This window comes from Hippopotamus amphibius, chromosome 7 (genome assembly GCF_030028045.1).
Source record: "Hippopotamus amphibius kiboko isolate mHipAmp2 chromosome 7, mHipAmp2.hap2, whole genome shotgun sequence".
NCBI classification, from domain to species: Eukaryota; Metazoa; Chordata; class Mammalia; order Artiodactyla; family Hippopotamidae; genus Hippopotamus; species Hippopotamus amphibius.
In genome coordinates, this window is record NC_080192.1 from 72,688,631 (window position 1) to 72,704,724 (window position 16,094).

The following is a 16,094-nucleotide window of genomic DNA, read 5'->3' on the forward strand; positions in this document are numbered from 1 at the left end:
TCAGCAAGGTACACATCCCATGGAGTCTGATTTTCCTGTGAAAAGTATATCTAAAGCGCTTCCTGGAGATAAAGAACTAGATGGAGAAAATCTAATATTTCACTTGAAGGTGGTCAGATTCAGAAAATTCTATCGGTCCAAACCCAATTTTTACCAAGTCATACTCTCTCGTGTGCGTGTCAGCTGACCTCATGGCTTTGCCAATACTGGATTTTGTTGGAAATGCTCCTTTTGGGAGAAAGTATACCAGGAGATGGCCTGCATGTCCCACTAGATTTCCTTTAGTAAGGACCATTTCAATGCCAACCTCTCCATGAACTGGTCCCAACCCTTCCCCCGACCTCTGACCTGGGTGAGCTTGCAGTGCCATGCACAGGGACTTTAACTCTGTTTCACCCATTGTCCAAGGAGCCCCTTGTGAGACATGTGAAGATCTTATCTCCCAACCTGAGTATAAATCCTGTCTTAGGCAGGGATCATCGGTTTGAAACGAACACCCGAGAGAGCTTGAAGGCACAGGGCTATCTGATGAAACCCAAAGGTCGGAAGCCAGATTTCAAGAGGCACTGGAGCCGTAAGCAGGAAAATCCTAAAATGTTTTGAAACCTCTCAATTAAACTCAGCTCAGTCGGGTCACTGGTCCACGCCCATTTCCCTTGACTCAGTGGCTGCTCGTGACCAGTTCAACCAACAGAGTATGGCAGAGGTGACCCTGTGTGACTTCCAAGGCTGGGTCATAAAGGCCATGCAGCTTCTACCTTGATCTCTGGGACTCTCACACTAGGAGCCCTGAGCCCCCATGTCAGAAGTCTGCCTACTCTGAGGCCACCATGCTCTGAGAAAGCTAAGCCACATGGAGAGTCCGAGGATAGCTTTCCTATTGTCAGTGCTAATCTCCAAGTCATCCCAGCCCAGGCCAGACACGTGAGTGAGTGAATGACCCTTCAGGTAAGCCCAGCCCCCAGCCAAGGAGTCTTCCCAGCTGAGGGAGGTGCAGACATTGTGGAGTAAATATAAACCACCCTCCTGTGCTCTATCTGAATTCCTGACCCGCAGAATTTATGAGCAAAATAAAGTAATTGCTTTCAGCTGCTGAGTGTGGGGACAATTTATACAGCAGCAGAAACTAGAACACAAAACTAGGCTCCCTCCCTGCAAGTCACCAGGGTGTCCTGTTTCCTTTCTTCCCACGTCAGCATCACCATTCTCTCTGTGCAGATGAGCCCAAGGTGGTCAGCCCAGGCCTTGCTTTACATCACGACTTCATTCAGACCCTCGGGATTCTGAGTCTTAATTCCAAACACCAGGAAATGAAATCCGATTGTCACCACACACAATCACAGTCTTTGCAACCCCTAGGCTACATGGATGATATATCTGCATATATTTACTATATACTGACCACCCTCTTTTGTTGCCTTTATTTTCATAACACTCATCCCTCTTTGAAATCACATACTTTTCTGGTGTATATATATTATCTTCTTGCTTACTATAATGTGAGCTCCCCGAGGTCAGGGTCTCTGTCCATCTTCTCATCCATTCTATCCTGAACAACTAAAACAGTGCCTGGAACACGGTAGATATCCAGGAATATTTATGAAGCTTATAAACATCTACAGATTTTCATTGTACAAGGTGAAGGTCATAAAAGTCCGCTTTTCCATCCCTTCAGTGTGAGTTTGGTGAAAGCTGAGGCAGTGGCTGGTAGAAAATGACCTATTCAAGGCTGACTTCATGTCTCTCCTTGGGGCACATGCTCAGATGCCCAATAAACCCATCAGGTTTACTGTGACCATGCAGTGATATTTTCCTTTTAGTTTGCTAGTGTTGGAGGTGTAACATTTTTAAAATAAGATGATTTTTAAAAAGGTATCCTAAAACCTAGCTAACTTTCCATTCCTCAGGAGCCAGTGATCCAGCTGGCTTATCCCTCATGTCTTCCTAGTGAATGTTGATCACTATTCAGAAATCCAGAACAGGTGGGTGGGTAGCTGTAAAATAGCCCTCCATTCAGGCCTCTCTGTCCTTCCAAAGGGGAGTCTGGTGGATGTGCAGATATGAGAACTGGGGACACCCCTGGGGCCTTCTTTGGTTTTAGGGATGTGAACTCTCACACATTGTTCGTGGGGATAGAAAGTAGTATAATTCTTTTTTTTAATTAATTATTTAATTATTATTTTATTAGCTGTGTTGGGTCTTTTTTTTGCTGTGCGCGGGCTTTCTTTTTAGTTGTGGTGAGTGGGGGCTACTCTTCGTTGCGGTGCGCAGGCTCCTCATTGCCGTGGCTTCTCTAGTTGCGGAGCACAGGCTCTAAGCGTGTGGGCTTCAGTAGTTGCAGCACGTGGGCTCAGTAGTTGTGGCTCACAGGCTCTAAAGCGCAGGCTCAACAGTTGTGGCGCACGGGCTTAGTTGCTCCGCGGCATGTGGGATCTTCCTGGAGCAGGGATTGAACCCGTGTCCCCTGCATTGGCAGGCGGATTCTCAACCACTGCACCACCTAGGAAGCCCCGAAAGTAGTATAACTCTTATGGAGGAAAAATTGTCCCCAGAAATACAAAGGAAACAATGTAAAAAACACGTGCATATTGCTGCAGTATTTTAATAGCAAAGAACTGGAAACAACCCAAATGTCAATCAAGGGCGACTGGTTGAATAAATAATTGTATGTCCTCATAATGGAGCATTCTATAGGAGAACATTCTACCTGGTTCTATGGAGTAACATTCAATATATTGTTAAGGGAAAAAAGAAGCAAGAGCAAGGGGAGCGTGAAATGAATTAGTATGCTGTCATTTATCATGTGTTTATGCACTTTTTAAAATGGAACGGTAAAATGGAAAAAACTTGATTATCTATGGTAGAAGGAGGAAATAGATTGGAGGGGATAGGGTTAGGATGTAGACTTCTCTAATTACAGCTTATTTTGTGGATTTGACTTTGGAACCATATAAATAGTATACACAATTATTTTTAAAAATGAAAAAAGCAATGTCTAAAAATTTAAGCAAAACAAAGCGAAAAACCATAACCCTGACTCAAGCTTGGGGCATAACCACAGAGAGGAGCTATTCCAAGTAATTTGCCTGTACATCCCTAATAGCGTAAACCCTAAGCACAAAAAGATCTGCAAAAGAAAATCTTAACTGTTTTCAGTAACTTTTTGGTAATAACTTTGGCATTGTTATTCTGAGGATTTAAAACAAGGTATAATTATTTTGGTGATTTTGAGAAGGGACATCTTCAGAATGAAAGAAAGAAGAGCAGATGTAAGATCAATGAGGTTGCATGAAAAACCCTGCAGTCCTGAGCTGAATTGGAAGTATCAATATAAACTCATGTAGTGTTTCTTCTTAAAACAAAACAAAGAAAATGAATAGTACCTATTTCCTACCTCTATTCACTAAAACCAAGAGACAATGACCAAACCACTATCAGTGAGCCCTCCTTACACTCAGATTTTGATCTCTATGACCATCCCCCACTGAAAGGAACCAGGGATCCCTGGGTGCGGATGACTTCAGGGCTGGAGCATAAAATACACAAGATGAGCTTCAAAAACTTGTCATACAAGATTAGTACAAAACTATTAGAGACCACTAGGGTTATGTCAAAAAGAATCAGCCAACTTGAAGCAGTTCCCAAGAGCCAAAGAGGACAATGTGAGTGACAGTTAAGATAATAACTGCAATGGATTGAAGCATACATATCAAATATGTTTAAACCATGAGTTCATAATGTATCCAGTAGGAACACAACTCTCACTGGACAGCTTGGAAAGATGCCAGGGAACCACCTTGGAAACTGACAAAGGGGAAAAGTCAAGAATTTACCCTGCCTTTCCTGTACAAACCAAACCTCAGGGTAACCAAATAACCAATGAAAGGAAGCTTCTTCTTATAAGTTATGCCAGCTAAAAAACAAAGAACCAACAGCACCAGAATATTGTTTGCTACCCCTAAAGAAGTAATGAATCTATGCAATAATTATCCATAGCTGCTGACATCAGAAAAGAGAGACAAGCTGAGGCAACATGGCCCCCACTGGAAGTACCTATCACCACCAATAAAGTCGTCTTGCAAAAATAAACCTAACTGGACTCTGACTGAATTTCTAGATAAAACTATTGATATATAACAAATAGAGAGGACACAGGACCATGTTAAAAGACACTACAGAGAGACTTCCCTGGTGGTCCAGTGGTAAAGAATTCATCCTGCAAAGCAGGGGTCGCGGGTTAGATCCCTGGTCAGGGAACTAAGATCCCACGTGCCACGGGGCAACGAAGCCCCTGCACCACAACTACTGAGCCTACGTGCCTCAACTAGAGAATAGAAAACCCACACGCCACAACTGGAGAGGAGAAGAAAACCAGCACACCACAGCTAGAGAGAAGCCCATGCGCCGCAGCTAAGAGCCTGCACTGCAATGAAGATCCTGTGTGCCACAACTAAGACCTGACACAGCCAAAAATAAAAAAATATAATAATAAATAAAAAATAAAAGGTTTAAAAGAAAAGACAGTACAGAGATACACTCAGGAAAGCCCAGATTGTGAGAAATTCTACAGGACAAATTCTGCAGAACGGTACTCTGTCTTTGAACAAATCTCCAGGTTATCCCAATACATGCTAAAGCATGAGAACCACTGAGACAGATTATAGAGATTTAAGAGATTTAGAATCAGCAAATTATAGAGCATGGGCCTATTTTTTTTTTTTCAAACAAAAAATCACGAGCCACTCACAAACTTGAACAATGACTAAATATTTGAAGGTATTAAGGAATTATTGCTGACTTTTTTAGGTATGATTGATATTGAGGTTATGCTTTTTTTCTTACAGTTTAGAAATACACGCTGAAATATTTACAGATGAAATGATACAAGGTCCAGGATCTACTTCAAGATCATCATGGGGCGGGATGAGAGCAGAGATGAAACAAGATTGGCTGTGAGTTGTTAAAGCTGGTGATTTGGACATGGGGTTCATTCTACTGTCTGTACCTTTATATATGTTTGCAGTGGTACCTTATAAAAAGTTTTAGAAGCCCCCCTGCCAAATAACATGAAACTGTGTTACCTGGAGAGGGCTGCAAATTAATACCTGTTGATTGCTAGCTCTTCTGACCTGGCACAGACTGAAGCGATGAAAGGACACAGGAGAAGCTGGTTTCCATAGCGGAAAGCTGAGAGAGGCTAGAGAACAAGCTATCCCCCAGGGAGGAGGGGCCAGGCATAATCCACGAGAGGGTGGATTCAGGCAGGCATTCATGGAGGGGGGTACATGGGGGCGGGGGCTCAGTGTGGCTTTTCACAAACGGGGAGCAGGTCTGATGACAGCACATCTCAGGGATGCAAATCATTGGTTTAACTGGGCCTGTGTGGCATCCAAGTCTTCATCTGACACAAGTTTGGAGGGGGCACCTGCTCTGTAGCCCCCCCAAATCACTCCTTACGGGCTGGGAGGTAAGAGCCTTGTCCCTCATCATTACCCACCCTCCCCCCAGCAAGAAGGAAGGTCACACGCCTGTGACATTGTACTTTCAGGAGCATGGCCACTCCTTGGGCCCTCCCACCTGGTGTTCTGCACAGGGGACGGGGTGGCATGCAGGCTTCTGACCCATCACCCTTTGGAAACACAAGGCCCTGGACGATAGTTTTAATAATGTCCTGTAACAACCCAGAGAAGCAGATTTGCAGACCCCTGTTCTGTTGTTGGAGAGATCACAGCTGAGCTCAGAGGAGGAGAAGAATGTCAGAAGCAACTCTTGACTGTGTCTCACTCTTTGTCTGACATAATATTACAAAGAGAGGCGTCCTAGGAACCACCTGGATGTAGGGCTTGGTCACTAAACTGGTGACACACTTCCTCTGGCTCCCCCTCACAGCAAGGCCAACACAAAGACCTCTTCAATAGGATGTCTGTGATGAAATCTCACCTGGATGAATGTGTATTTCCTGACGGCTCCGCTAGCTTCTCAGCTGTCACTGGAATGGTTTGCCCCCACTCCACTCCCAGCCCCAGTGAGCGTTTTCTATCCTCAGTCACCTGGCAGGTGTCACCCCGGGCTCCTCCATCAGACGTAGAAGGTCCTGGGATCAGTGACAATTCAAGCATTCTCTTAAACTCTCCACGGCCAGACGTTGCCTTACCAGCCTCCCATGTGGCCAAGCCACATTTCTATCGATGCTGCAATCCCAGCGTCTCCTCTGTGTTTTCTTTCTCATTCATTTTCCCCAGTGGGTCCAGCCCAGACAGGAAGAGGACCAGGTACCCCCTCCTAGAAGGAAATGGGCTCGCTCACGGTCGGGGACAGGCCAGGTGGGCAGGGAGGAGCAACAGACTTTATTTCTTCAGGTATAATACCAGGTTACGTTCTGAGATATGATTTCAGGCAGAATCTACACTTGAACATTGGTTCCTTGGTCTGGAAGAATCTGCATCGGGGTCCAGGCCCTGCCATGGTTCTCTGATGAGAAGGCTGGCAGGCGTGTCACAGACGGGAATGCAGACAAGAACATGCCAGGTTATGGCAGGAAGCCCCCCCCCACACACACACACACTCAGCACGTGCACAGGGGCGTGATTTGACCCTCAGCGTGACCAGAACTACTTCATAACAAGGCTCGACTGTAAAAATGGCAGGAGGCTGGACAGTCATCTCAGACACATGCTGTAAGTTCCTCCCCCCTCCAGCTCGTTCAAACTCACAATGCCACTCACACAGCATTTTGAAAAGCTGCCTATTCCCCTGTTTAAAAAAAAAAAAAAAGATTCGAGAAAGTGCCTAATCTAAGGGGAGGGACTTAAAGCGGAAAAACATGGCAGCAGTTTGAGTTTGGGGGGCTACGCTTCTGTGCCACTCCAGGCGACGGCATGCAGTGCTGCCCTAGGAACCTGGGGGACAAGCAGGTGGCCGGGTGGACAGGGGTGAGGCAGGGTGGGGAGAGAGGTCTGTCACAGTCAACACCCGCAGCTGAGTCTTGAGGAAGAGAAATGAGCCCAGATTTCTGCACCCCGTGACCCCGTGGCCCCTCAGAAGTCATAAGGGGACACAAAGATGGTGACCTTGGACACGTGGTTGGCCTGGAAGGAGCGGTCCAGGTATTCGGACATGTCAACGTCCACCTCCAGCGTCTGAGGCCCCTCCAGGGTCTGGATCAGGATCAGCTCCCCTGTCTGGCGGTCCGAGCGCTGCATCACAAAGTGGCCGCGGCTGTTCCCACCCACGATCCCAAACCGCAGGCTGTTGGGTCCAGGCCGGCCGGGGGCGGAGGCCGTGGCCATGCGGAAGAGCGTGATGGGCGTCTTCAGGTTGGAGGGCAGAGAGAGGTAATGGAAGGAGATGGTCTTGGGCATGTGGCGGCAGGGCCTGCTGTCCATGGGGCAGGGGTTCCGTTCACACTGGCTGGAGCAGAGAGGCAAAATGTAGGGAGCCGTCAGCCTTGGGGAAAGGCAGGAGGGCCTGCCCTGACTGGGCTCGGCTGCCCCACCCGCCCTCCTGCAGAGGCCACCGGAGTGATCCTTCCAGCCACGCGTCCCTCACCACGGGCACTGCAGAGCCACGGGCCAGTGAGTGTGGCTGGCGGCAGGCCTGGCCAGGAAGAGGTGCTCCCCTGACCCACCTGTATATGTATGTCTGGGTGTGCATGTATGTTTATATATGCTATTACTACCATTTTTACAGAAAAAGAAAGCCGGGGAAGATTAAATAATGATGGTGCTGGCATTCAAACCAGGTGCCCCTTCTACACGGGCTGAGACCCCAGCAGTTAGCTGGTGACATCCTGGAATGTGGTTCTCCACAAGTACTGGGCTTTCTAAACACCCAGCGTTCATTCTTTTTTTGGCTGTGCCCTGAGGCTTGCAGGATCTTAGTTCCCCAACCAGGGATCAAACCTGGGCCATGGCAGTGAGAGTCCTAACCACTGGACCACCAGGGAATTCCTCCAGTGTTCATTCTTAAGGCAGGATACCCTGTCTTCCTCAGGCATGTGGAGCCAGGATCCTGTGGAAGTGCTTTGCTAGTTTTCCACCTCGTCCAACACACGAGACAGATGCAATTTAGCGATTTTGGTGCCTCGGGCTGTCACCATTAAGGAGACGAACTTCCAGCTGTTAATCAGGGATGTCCCCAAAGGCTCTGACATACAGGTCCCTCTGTCCCTTCACTACCTAACACCAGAGGAAGATCCTGGTGTTCTCTCAGTGAATAATTGCCACTCTTCAGCGCCCCCAACTTTCTCGCTGCTTCTAATCTGCTGTAGCCCCCAAAGCAATTCAGGTAGCTAACACATGAGGTCAATGCATTCTAAAGACAAAGCTAAGGTTCCCGCAATCTCTTTCTCAAGAGAAAATATGTGTAGTTTGTGATAGCTGCAGTTATGCTCCTTAAAAGCCTGTCTCCCACCTTCTGAAGAAAATAAAAAATGTCTGTTAGGTGCTGAGGTTACTAGAAATCGAACCTCCTAGTAGCAGGGGGAAAGCAGAGTGATATAATGCGAAGTGTACAGTTACCATGTGAACACAGGAAATGATCCTCTCCTTAACCTGTGTGACATACGCCTGCCTCCTGGCCGCCTCACCATGGCCCTCTTCCCTCCAGTGGCCTCCCTGTCAGCAGGGGAGCACTGGGAACATCATCCTTAATGCCCAGGGCAGCAGTGCATTCAATGCAACCTCTAAAGGGAGATGGAAGCTCCGAGAAACCAGACTCCCAGCTCCGTGCCTTTCATCTGACATAATTGTACCTTCTCCCAAGAACATCTAGGAAGCATGCGGCCCAGCCCCCCGGGAGGCCTGGGTGAGGGATGTACCTGCTCAGCTGTGGGTGGCCCTGGCTATACTCACAACGGAGAGGTCTTCACGTAGCTCACGTTGCCGCTGCCCTCGGGGCACTCAGGGCTGACGCACTGGAAGCCTCCACCCGTGTTGATGCACACGGTCCCCCGGGGGCACACGTGCTGCGGGCTCACACACTCATCGACATCTGAAATACCAGACACCCAGTGAGGGTGAAGGTCCGCCGACACCCCCTCCATCACTGACGGGACCACAGAAACAGCGCCGACAGGCACTGGAATGAGGTGCTCCACACGTAGGGAACTTTCCAAATACCCGATGCTGATTCTTAAAACCGGAAGCCCTGTCGTCCTCAACCATTTGGATTCCAGGTTTGGTGGATGTGCTGATTCTCCTCTCTGGGATCCCATCCTCCTCCCCCAGATATGACAGGTTACGGAGGTGCTGGAGGGCACGGATGAGTGTTACCGGTCACAACGCTTCTCTCAGACCTGCCTCCTCCTCAGCCAGCGTGTCCTGGAGCCCGCTTTCCATGGCTAATACTACACCCTTTATATGTTCTCTGCTCCCTTCACGGGTGAGTTCCCGGGCTGGGGGCTGAGTTTCTTCCAACCCCTACACAATCCTACACGTGCCTTCATGAATACTTGTGGGATAGAAGGACAGACAGGTGGAAGGAAGGATGGATGGATGGAAGGATGGATGGATGCTTTCTCCTTCTAGTCGCGGGGACCCACTCCTCTGAGCCCCGCAGTGGAGCCCCACTTGGACGTCACTGGGGAGCTGCCTCTTCTCTCACATCCTACATCAGCCTGTGCAGGAGCCCTCTGCCCTCTCCTCCTCCCCCAGTAGTTCAGAGCCATGGTCTGGGACCACCTGCCTCTGCCACAGCCTCACTCACCCTCACAGCTCTTCCCATCAGCCAGGGTCCGGTATCCGCTGGGGCAGGCACAGCGGTAGGAGCCGGGGGTGTTCACACAGGCGTGCATGCAGAGCCGGGGGCGCCCCTCCTGTCCATAGAGCTCGCATTCATTTACATCTGTGAACAGAAGTGCCCGGTATGACTCCAGGAGCCACGTGGCGGGCGGCCACCAACCGTGACCCAGGACGGCTGCACCTCCGTTCCTGGAGGGGATGGCAGCTGTGTCACCACCTCCAGCAGCTGTGGCTAAGTGCCTGGGTCTGGTGCGGCCACCAAGCCCTATCCGCGGCAGGCGTTCCTCTTTCTCCCAAGCCAAGGACCCTGAGGGCTGAAGGGAGGAGTGAGGGAGCTGGTGTGCTCCACTACAGGCAGGCTCTTCTAACTAAGGCAGATGCCCACCTGGGGAGACGCTGCAGAGGCTGGCAAGTCAGCCTCTGCAGCCCAGCGAGCAAGGCGTGGGGCTGCAGACCGAGACTCCCACCCTGGCTCCCAGCCCCACCTTAACCTTCCTCATCTTTGGGAATGGTGTAAGAGGGTTTTTGCTGCTGTAAAATGAGGCAGTTAGCACCAACTGGAACACTCTTAGGTTTGAGTTGTTTTCAGAAGGAACTTTGATAATAGGGAGAGGTTTGCCAAAGTGGGCCAGTCAGTAAAGCTAAACTGAGAGGGGACCAGAGAATGAGCACAGGCCCCTGTACAGCTCTGGGGGAGGGGGAAGCCTGGCTACTGGCACTACCGCTCTAGCGCCTCCTCGCCACTGGCCCTGCTATTGATCGCAGCCAGGAGGGAGCGGGCAAGGGGCCTGAAGGCTCTTCTGGACGAGTGTGCATGACTCTGGGGAGACAGGGGACCCCTGGATGCTTTCTCCACAGTCTAGCTTTCTTAGGACCGCCCCTGTCGTCTCCGCACTAACTATGTCCTAGCAACCATTTGGTCCACACTGACCTAAGCCGCAAGGTGGGCGGGCCTTTCTGAAATCACGCCCAGGAAGCCACCCGCACCCTGCACCCTGCACCTGAGCGCCGACAGGGTGTGCCAGGGAGGGCGGCGGGTAGGAGCCCCTCTACCCCCCACCCCCTTCCCCACCCCCTCCCCCATCCCCGCTCCCCTCCCCCGGCCGAGCCCTCGCCTACCCTGGCAGACGCTGTCGCCGGCGGCGCCGCTCAGGTGGAATCCGGCCTCGCAGCTGCAGTGCTGCGTCCGCTCCACCTGCGCGCATCGCGGCGCGCGGCTGAAGGCGGGGTCCCCAGCCTCGCTGCTCTCGGGGGCGGCTGCGGGGAGAAGACACCCTCAGGGCTAGGCCGGCGCACCCGGGCCTGACCTTGGAGGAGCCCCGAGATCGGGGTGCGGCCCCTTCTCAGAGCTTACTCTGGAGTAGGGAAAGGAAAGACGGAATTAACCGAAACCCAGCTGACGGTCCAGGGCCCACCCGAAGGGGCGGAGGACGGGGTACGCGCCAGAATAGACCAATGCATGAAAAGCAGGCCACACAACTGCACCCAGAGGACCATGGTGACGTTGAATCCGCGTTTCACTTACAAAGGCTTGAAGCAACAAATTGCTAGCAGTGATCACTGCAGTTTAAAACTATGGAGCTTAAAACACTACCTCTTTTTCTTTTTCTTCTTTTTTGTATTTTTAAAATACTTTCCTAGGGACTTCCCTGGTGGCACAGTGTTTTAAAATCCTCCTGCTAATGCAGGGGACACGGATTCAATCCCTGTTCCGGGAAGATCTTACATGCGGCTGGGCAGCTAAGCCCCTGTGCCACGACTTACTGAAGCCCAGTGTGCCCTAGGGTCTGCGTGCCACAACTGCTGAGCCTGTGTGCTGCAACTACTGAAGCCCGCACCCCTAGAGCCTGTGCTTTGCCACAAGAGAAGCCACCGCACTGAGAAGCCCATGCACTGCAATGAAGAGAAAAATAAATAAATTAAATAAATAAATAAATAAATAGGATGAGAAGGAAGCTGTTAAAGGAGAAAGTTTAAAAATAAAATAAATAAAAAAAATAAAATAAAATAAAATAAAAATAAAATAAAATACTTTCCTAAAGTGTCTGAGCTTTTCGTTTGTCTGTTATAACTAAGAACATAAATCAATTTTCTAATCAGAAAGAATGTGTTAGTTTTTGAACGTTTTCAAAGGATTGAGAGCTCTCGTATTGTTAGAGGAGCCTGCAGAGGAATCGGTGGTAAATGTAATCGGTCTCACAAGAGGATGCTTGCTGTATGATTCCACTTATATGAGGTTCTTAGAGTCCTCAGATTCATCCAGACGAAAATAGAATGATTGTTGGGGTGGGGAGGGGAGGAGTTACTGTTTCATGGGCACTGAGTTTCAGTTTTGCAAGATGAAAAGAGTTCTGGAGGTGGATATTAGTGACAGTTGCACAACAGCGGGAATGTACTTAATGCCACTGAACCGTACACTTAAAATAGTTAAAATGGTAATTTTTATGTTATGTTATTTTACAACAGAAAAAAAAAGGTGAATGTATCTTTTTAAGAAAAGTAATGGGAGAGGCTACCTGCCCTGGGAGCTGGAAAGACACAGGAAGAGCTGACGGGAAGGAAGGCTGCGGGCTTTTGACCAGGTGAGCAAGAAGTCACACGTTTGCTGGGCTGTTGTTCACGGATCTTATGAGGACCTGAACTGACTTCAGATGCTGACTCCCTCCTTCCACTGCCTCACAGAGACTCCTGTCATGGGGATAACTGCTATAAAAACTGTCCCCTGGACCTGAGGATCAATTGCCTAAAGGTCCCGACAGCAGAAATCCTGACAGGTGGGGCTTAGAACACTCCGTGTCCAGGATCAGGCCAGCTGGGTTGAAAGGGAGCCATTAGTTCTAAGTAGGAGGAGAAGCAGTGGGGCTGCCCTCGAGGCCCTGTTTCCACAGAGGGCAGCCCCAGGGACAGGCACTGTCAGGGGGCCTCTGGGCTCTTTCTGAGAAAGCACCCAGCAGGGTGACTCAGCTGATCGGGATCAAGACACATTAAGCAGCACATCTCTGGGAACAACATGTAAACCTGACCTTGAGCCAGGTCCAGTGCAAAGATATCAAGTATTGACAAAGCTCGTACTCTCTGATAACCACCAATTCCTTTCCCCAACCAAGATTCCACATGGAAATCAAGACAGCCAGATAGGACACTACAGGTTTTTCCGGCAAAGGAATAGGACATTTTTAGGTTTTGACATTTTTTTTTCCCCTTTGGCTGTGCCCTGTGGCACATGGGATCTTAGTTTCCTGACAGGGAGACCAGGGATCGAACCTGTTGCTCCCTGCAGTGGAAGAGCAGAGTCTTAACCACTGGACCGCCAGAGAAGCTCCTGACTTTCTTATATAAGAAATGTTGGCTGCAGCATTGTGTGGAATCCGCACCCACCCCATAGATTCCTTATCGTTGGATTTTCTTGGCACCTGCAAAAACAGCCACAGTGTGACAGCTAGACCTTCTGGCTGGAGAAATGTTACGACTCAAGTGTGGATCACAACCTCATCACCAGTCGAACCTCTAGTTCATCCAGCTCTGAAAATACTTTGGCCTGTGTCAGTAACTATGAATTTTGCAGGATGTGATGGGAGCGTTTGCAGGAGAAGCTATTCTGCTGACGTGCAGAGGAAATGTCAACCACGTGAAGGCGGCAGCAAAGAGGCTTCTCAGGCCAAGTTCCCAATCTGGAGGGTTTTCAGGGTGGGAGTCAGTCCTTCCACTTGCATTTTCTTCCATAAGAAGGATCAAAGCTCTGGTTCCACAAAAGAACTCAACACCATCCCAGATAAACACCTCAGGGAACCAGAGGGACCCTTGGATGTAAAACAGACAGGACATCCCGTCTTGTCCGCCTTTGGTAACCCATGACCAGGGTCCTCCTGTCTCTGCAGCAGACTCTCCTCCCCCGGCCCCACAGCCGCTACGTACCAGTCTGGGCCTGATGCTGACAGCGGCTCCCAGTCCTTCCCGGAGGACAAATGCATTTGTACTGGTTGACGCCTTCCACACATGTGCCACCATTCTGACAAGGCTGGCTGGAGCATTCACTGATATCTAGGAAAATAAATAAGTTTCAAAGACAGGCATGAGTTGTAATTCTAAAACGAACGAAAAAAAAACCAAAGATGGGGTCACTTTCTTTACATGGCAGAATGACTCCACCTTGCCACGGCCTCTCCCAGCAAGACCAAGAGCTGGGAGGCAGCCAGGGGGGCTGAGATGTCGCCCACCCTCCATTCAGCAAGCCACGGACCCTGGCACACGCTGTGCCCACCTGAAGCTCTGCCTGCGGGTGCTGGCCCATCACCCAGCTGTGTTCCACCCAGAGGCACCATTTTCTAATTTGCAATGTAGACGGTGTAGCGAGTCAGAGGCAACCAGTTGGCCTGTGCCCACATTGCCTTTGAGTCAACCTTACTACCTGCCAACTCTGCCTCTATAAGCCAGCACCCAGGGAGAACACCTTTTCAACAAGAACTCAATTCAGGGGGGTTATAAGAGGGAGGGACGGCCCATCAGAATGTCCAGAGATGGGGGAAATTCACGCTTTCCAAATTTCCCAAGCAGACGCCCTCCTGTGCTCAGTATTTCCTGTGCGACCAGAGAAGACTTAATCTTGACCCTAGACATTTATTTCCTTAATGTCGGAAAAGGCAAACGTTCTTTGCTTATATACACAACAGTCCTGTGGAAAATATATATAGAGAGATATTAAATGTATTTAAAAATTTAATAGGTTTAAAAAAAAAATTAATAGCTTTAGGGAATTCCCTAGCAGTCCAGTGGTTAGGACTCGGTGCTTTCACTGCCGTGGGCCTGGGTTCAATCCCTGGTTGGGGAACTGAGATCCCACAAGCCGTGTGGCACTGCCAAGAAAAATAAATAAATAAAATAAAAATTAATAGGTTTAATAGGTTTTAATAGATTTTTCTCTGTGTGGTAGATTACAGGTAATTTTTTTTTTATTGACACTTTTTTTATACTCTTCCATTTTTCCACAATGAACCTTTATAAATTTTCTAATGAGAAAAAAATGATTTTTTAAAACCCTCAGCCCACATCCGCTTGTTATGAGTTCCTTAAGCCCAGTTTTAATGCACAGAGCACAGGCCGTTTCCACCAGAGAGGAAAGGTTTGTCAGTTCACAGACTGGACCACAGCACCTTGGGAAAGAAAATTGGAAGCACCTCCTCGTTGGCATAAAAGCATCCTTTCCTGCTGTGTCTATCAAGAGGGAGAAAAAGGCGCTTTGCTCCTGATGAGAACAACAGCCTTCCTGTGGGTGGGTTGGCATGGACTCCAGTGTCCCTTCAGCCTCCTTGTAATTGGGATGTTATGTAGACGATTACATGGCTTCCATTCATCATGAAAGGACCCAGACCATCCAAATACTGCTTATCCCTGGAGAAAGAGCCATTCCAATTTCTCAGGAACCTCAGCCTGGGGAGGGGAACCTCAGCGTCCCTCCCCCTCCCCCCCATATGTTCTGTTTTCAGGTGACCAGTTTCCAGGAATGTGTTTGGAATGACACAAACGCCCAGGAGCATGGACTTCCTGTTTCTGTGCAGTGTTCACCGCCATCATTGCTCCCAGTGACGTCTGAAAGGGGCCCAGTCACTGGGCCGGGAAGTTACGGGCAGAGAGCCAAAGTGCCTGAACCCGAAAATCTTTCAATCTGTCCCCTGCTGGGCCTCCAGGGGAAGGCACTGAGTCTGGCCGCACCTGGCTGTACCTGACTGGCGTGGGTGTGGGTAGGGTGGAATGGAATCGTTGGCTTCGTAGAGAAATGCAGAGGTGTCCCGCAACCCTGTGTGCGAGCACCCCTCTGGATCTTGTCATCCAGGATTTTCGTTTCTAGACAGGCCCCATTCAGGCTGTCTTTATTTCTTATCTTGATATGCTGTCAGGCATTCCATGGCCTGATGCCCAGCTCTGGTGCCCCATCTGTGACCTGACTGAAGTACAGTTGTCATCACATTCATAACCTTCCAGATGCCAAATCTTGTGCACCACCCCACTTTTCCGCAGTCTCCCTGTGGTTTGCCTCTGCAGCCTCTTCCTGTCTCCTTTGCCCTCCTTTGTCTGGGTCCTGAGCTACATTTTTGTCTTTCTCTACCCTCTCCTCTGGGTGCTTTTATCACTGTCCATGGATTTAAACACCATCATCATGCTAAAAACTCCCAACTGCGTCTCTCCAACCTTCTTTTTTCCCTTGACTCCAGACTTTACATCCAACTGTCCACCTAACTCTGTTGGGAAAGGAAGTCTTTGGACCCTCACTAGGCCTGGCACACTCCCTCAACCTGAGATAAAGCATCCCCACGGCCTGTGCTGGGTTTACCACCTCATGTGGCCATATCTTTTCCT

The 16,094-nt window shown here is 49.4% G+C and overlaps 2 protein-coding genes across 4 annotated transcripts in view; one reads left to right on the plus strand and one right to left on the minus strand.

Annotated features, from left to right (window-relative positions):
* ZC3H8 (zinc finger CCCH-type containing 8) overlaps window positions 1–4,995 on the plus strand; it is a 38,693-nt gene extending 33,698 nt beyond the window's left edge. Inside the window, exon 9 of one of the 2 annotated variants that reach the window (XR_009054639.1) lies at window positions 4,845–4,931. The gene's annotated coding sequence lies outside the window, so the exon portion shown is untranslated. Of the gene's footprint in view, window positions 1–4,844 lie in introns of both variants that reach the window. The other variant, XM_057741278.1, reaches the window with a different exon arrangement.
* Window positions 4,996–5,043: 48 nt separating this feature from the next.
* The window catches only part of FBLN7 (fibulin 7), a 43,716-nt gene continuing 32,665 nt past the window's right edge, over window positions 5,044–16,094 (minus strand). For both annotated transcript variants that reach the window (XM_057741275.1, XM_057741274.1), the window contains 5 exons: window positions 13,656–13,781; window positions 10,860–10,997; window positions 9,706–9,843; window positions 8,853–8,991; window positions 5,044–7,410 (listed from right to left, as the gene is read on the minus strand). In XM_057741275.1, the coding sequence (XP_057597258.1) occupies window positions 7,038–7,410; window positions 8,853–8,991; window positions 9,706–9,843; window positions 10,860–10,997; window positions 13,656–13,781 (914 nt within the window). In that variant the 3' untranslated portion in view covers window positions 5,044–7,037. The remainder of the gene's footprint in view (window positions 7,411–8,852; window positions 8,992–9,705; window positions 9,844–10,859; window positions 10,998–13,655; window positions 13,782–16,094) is intronic.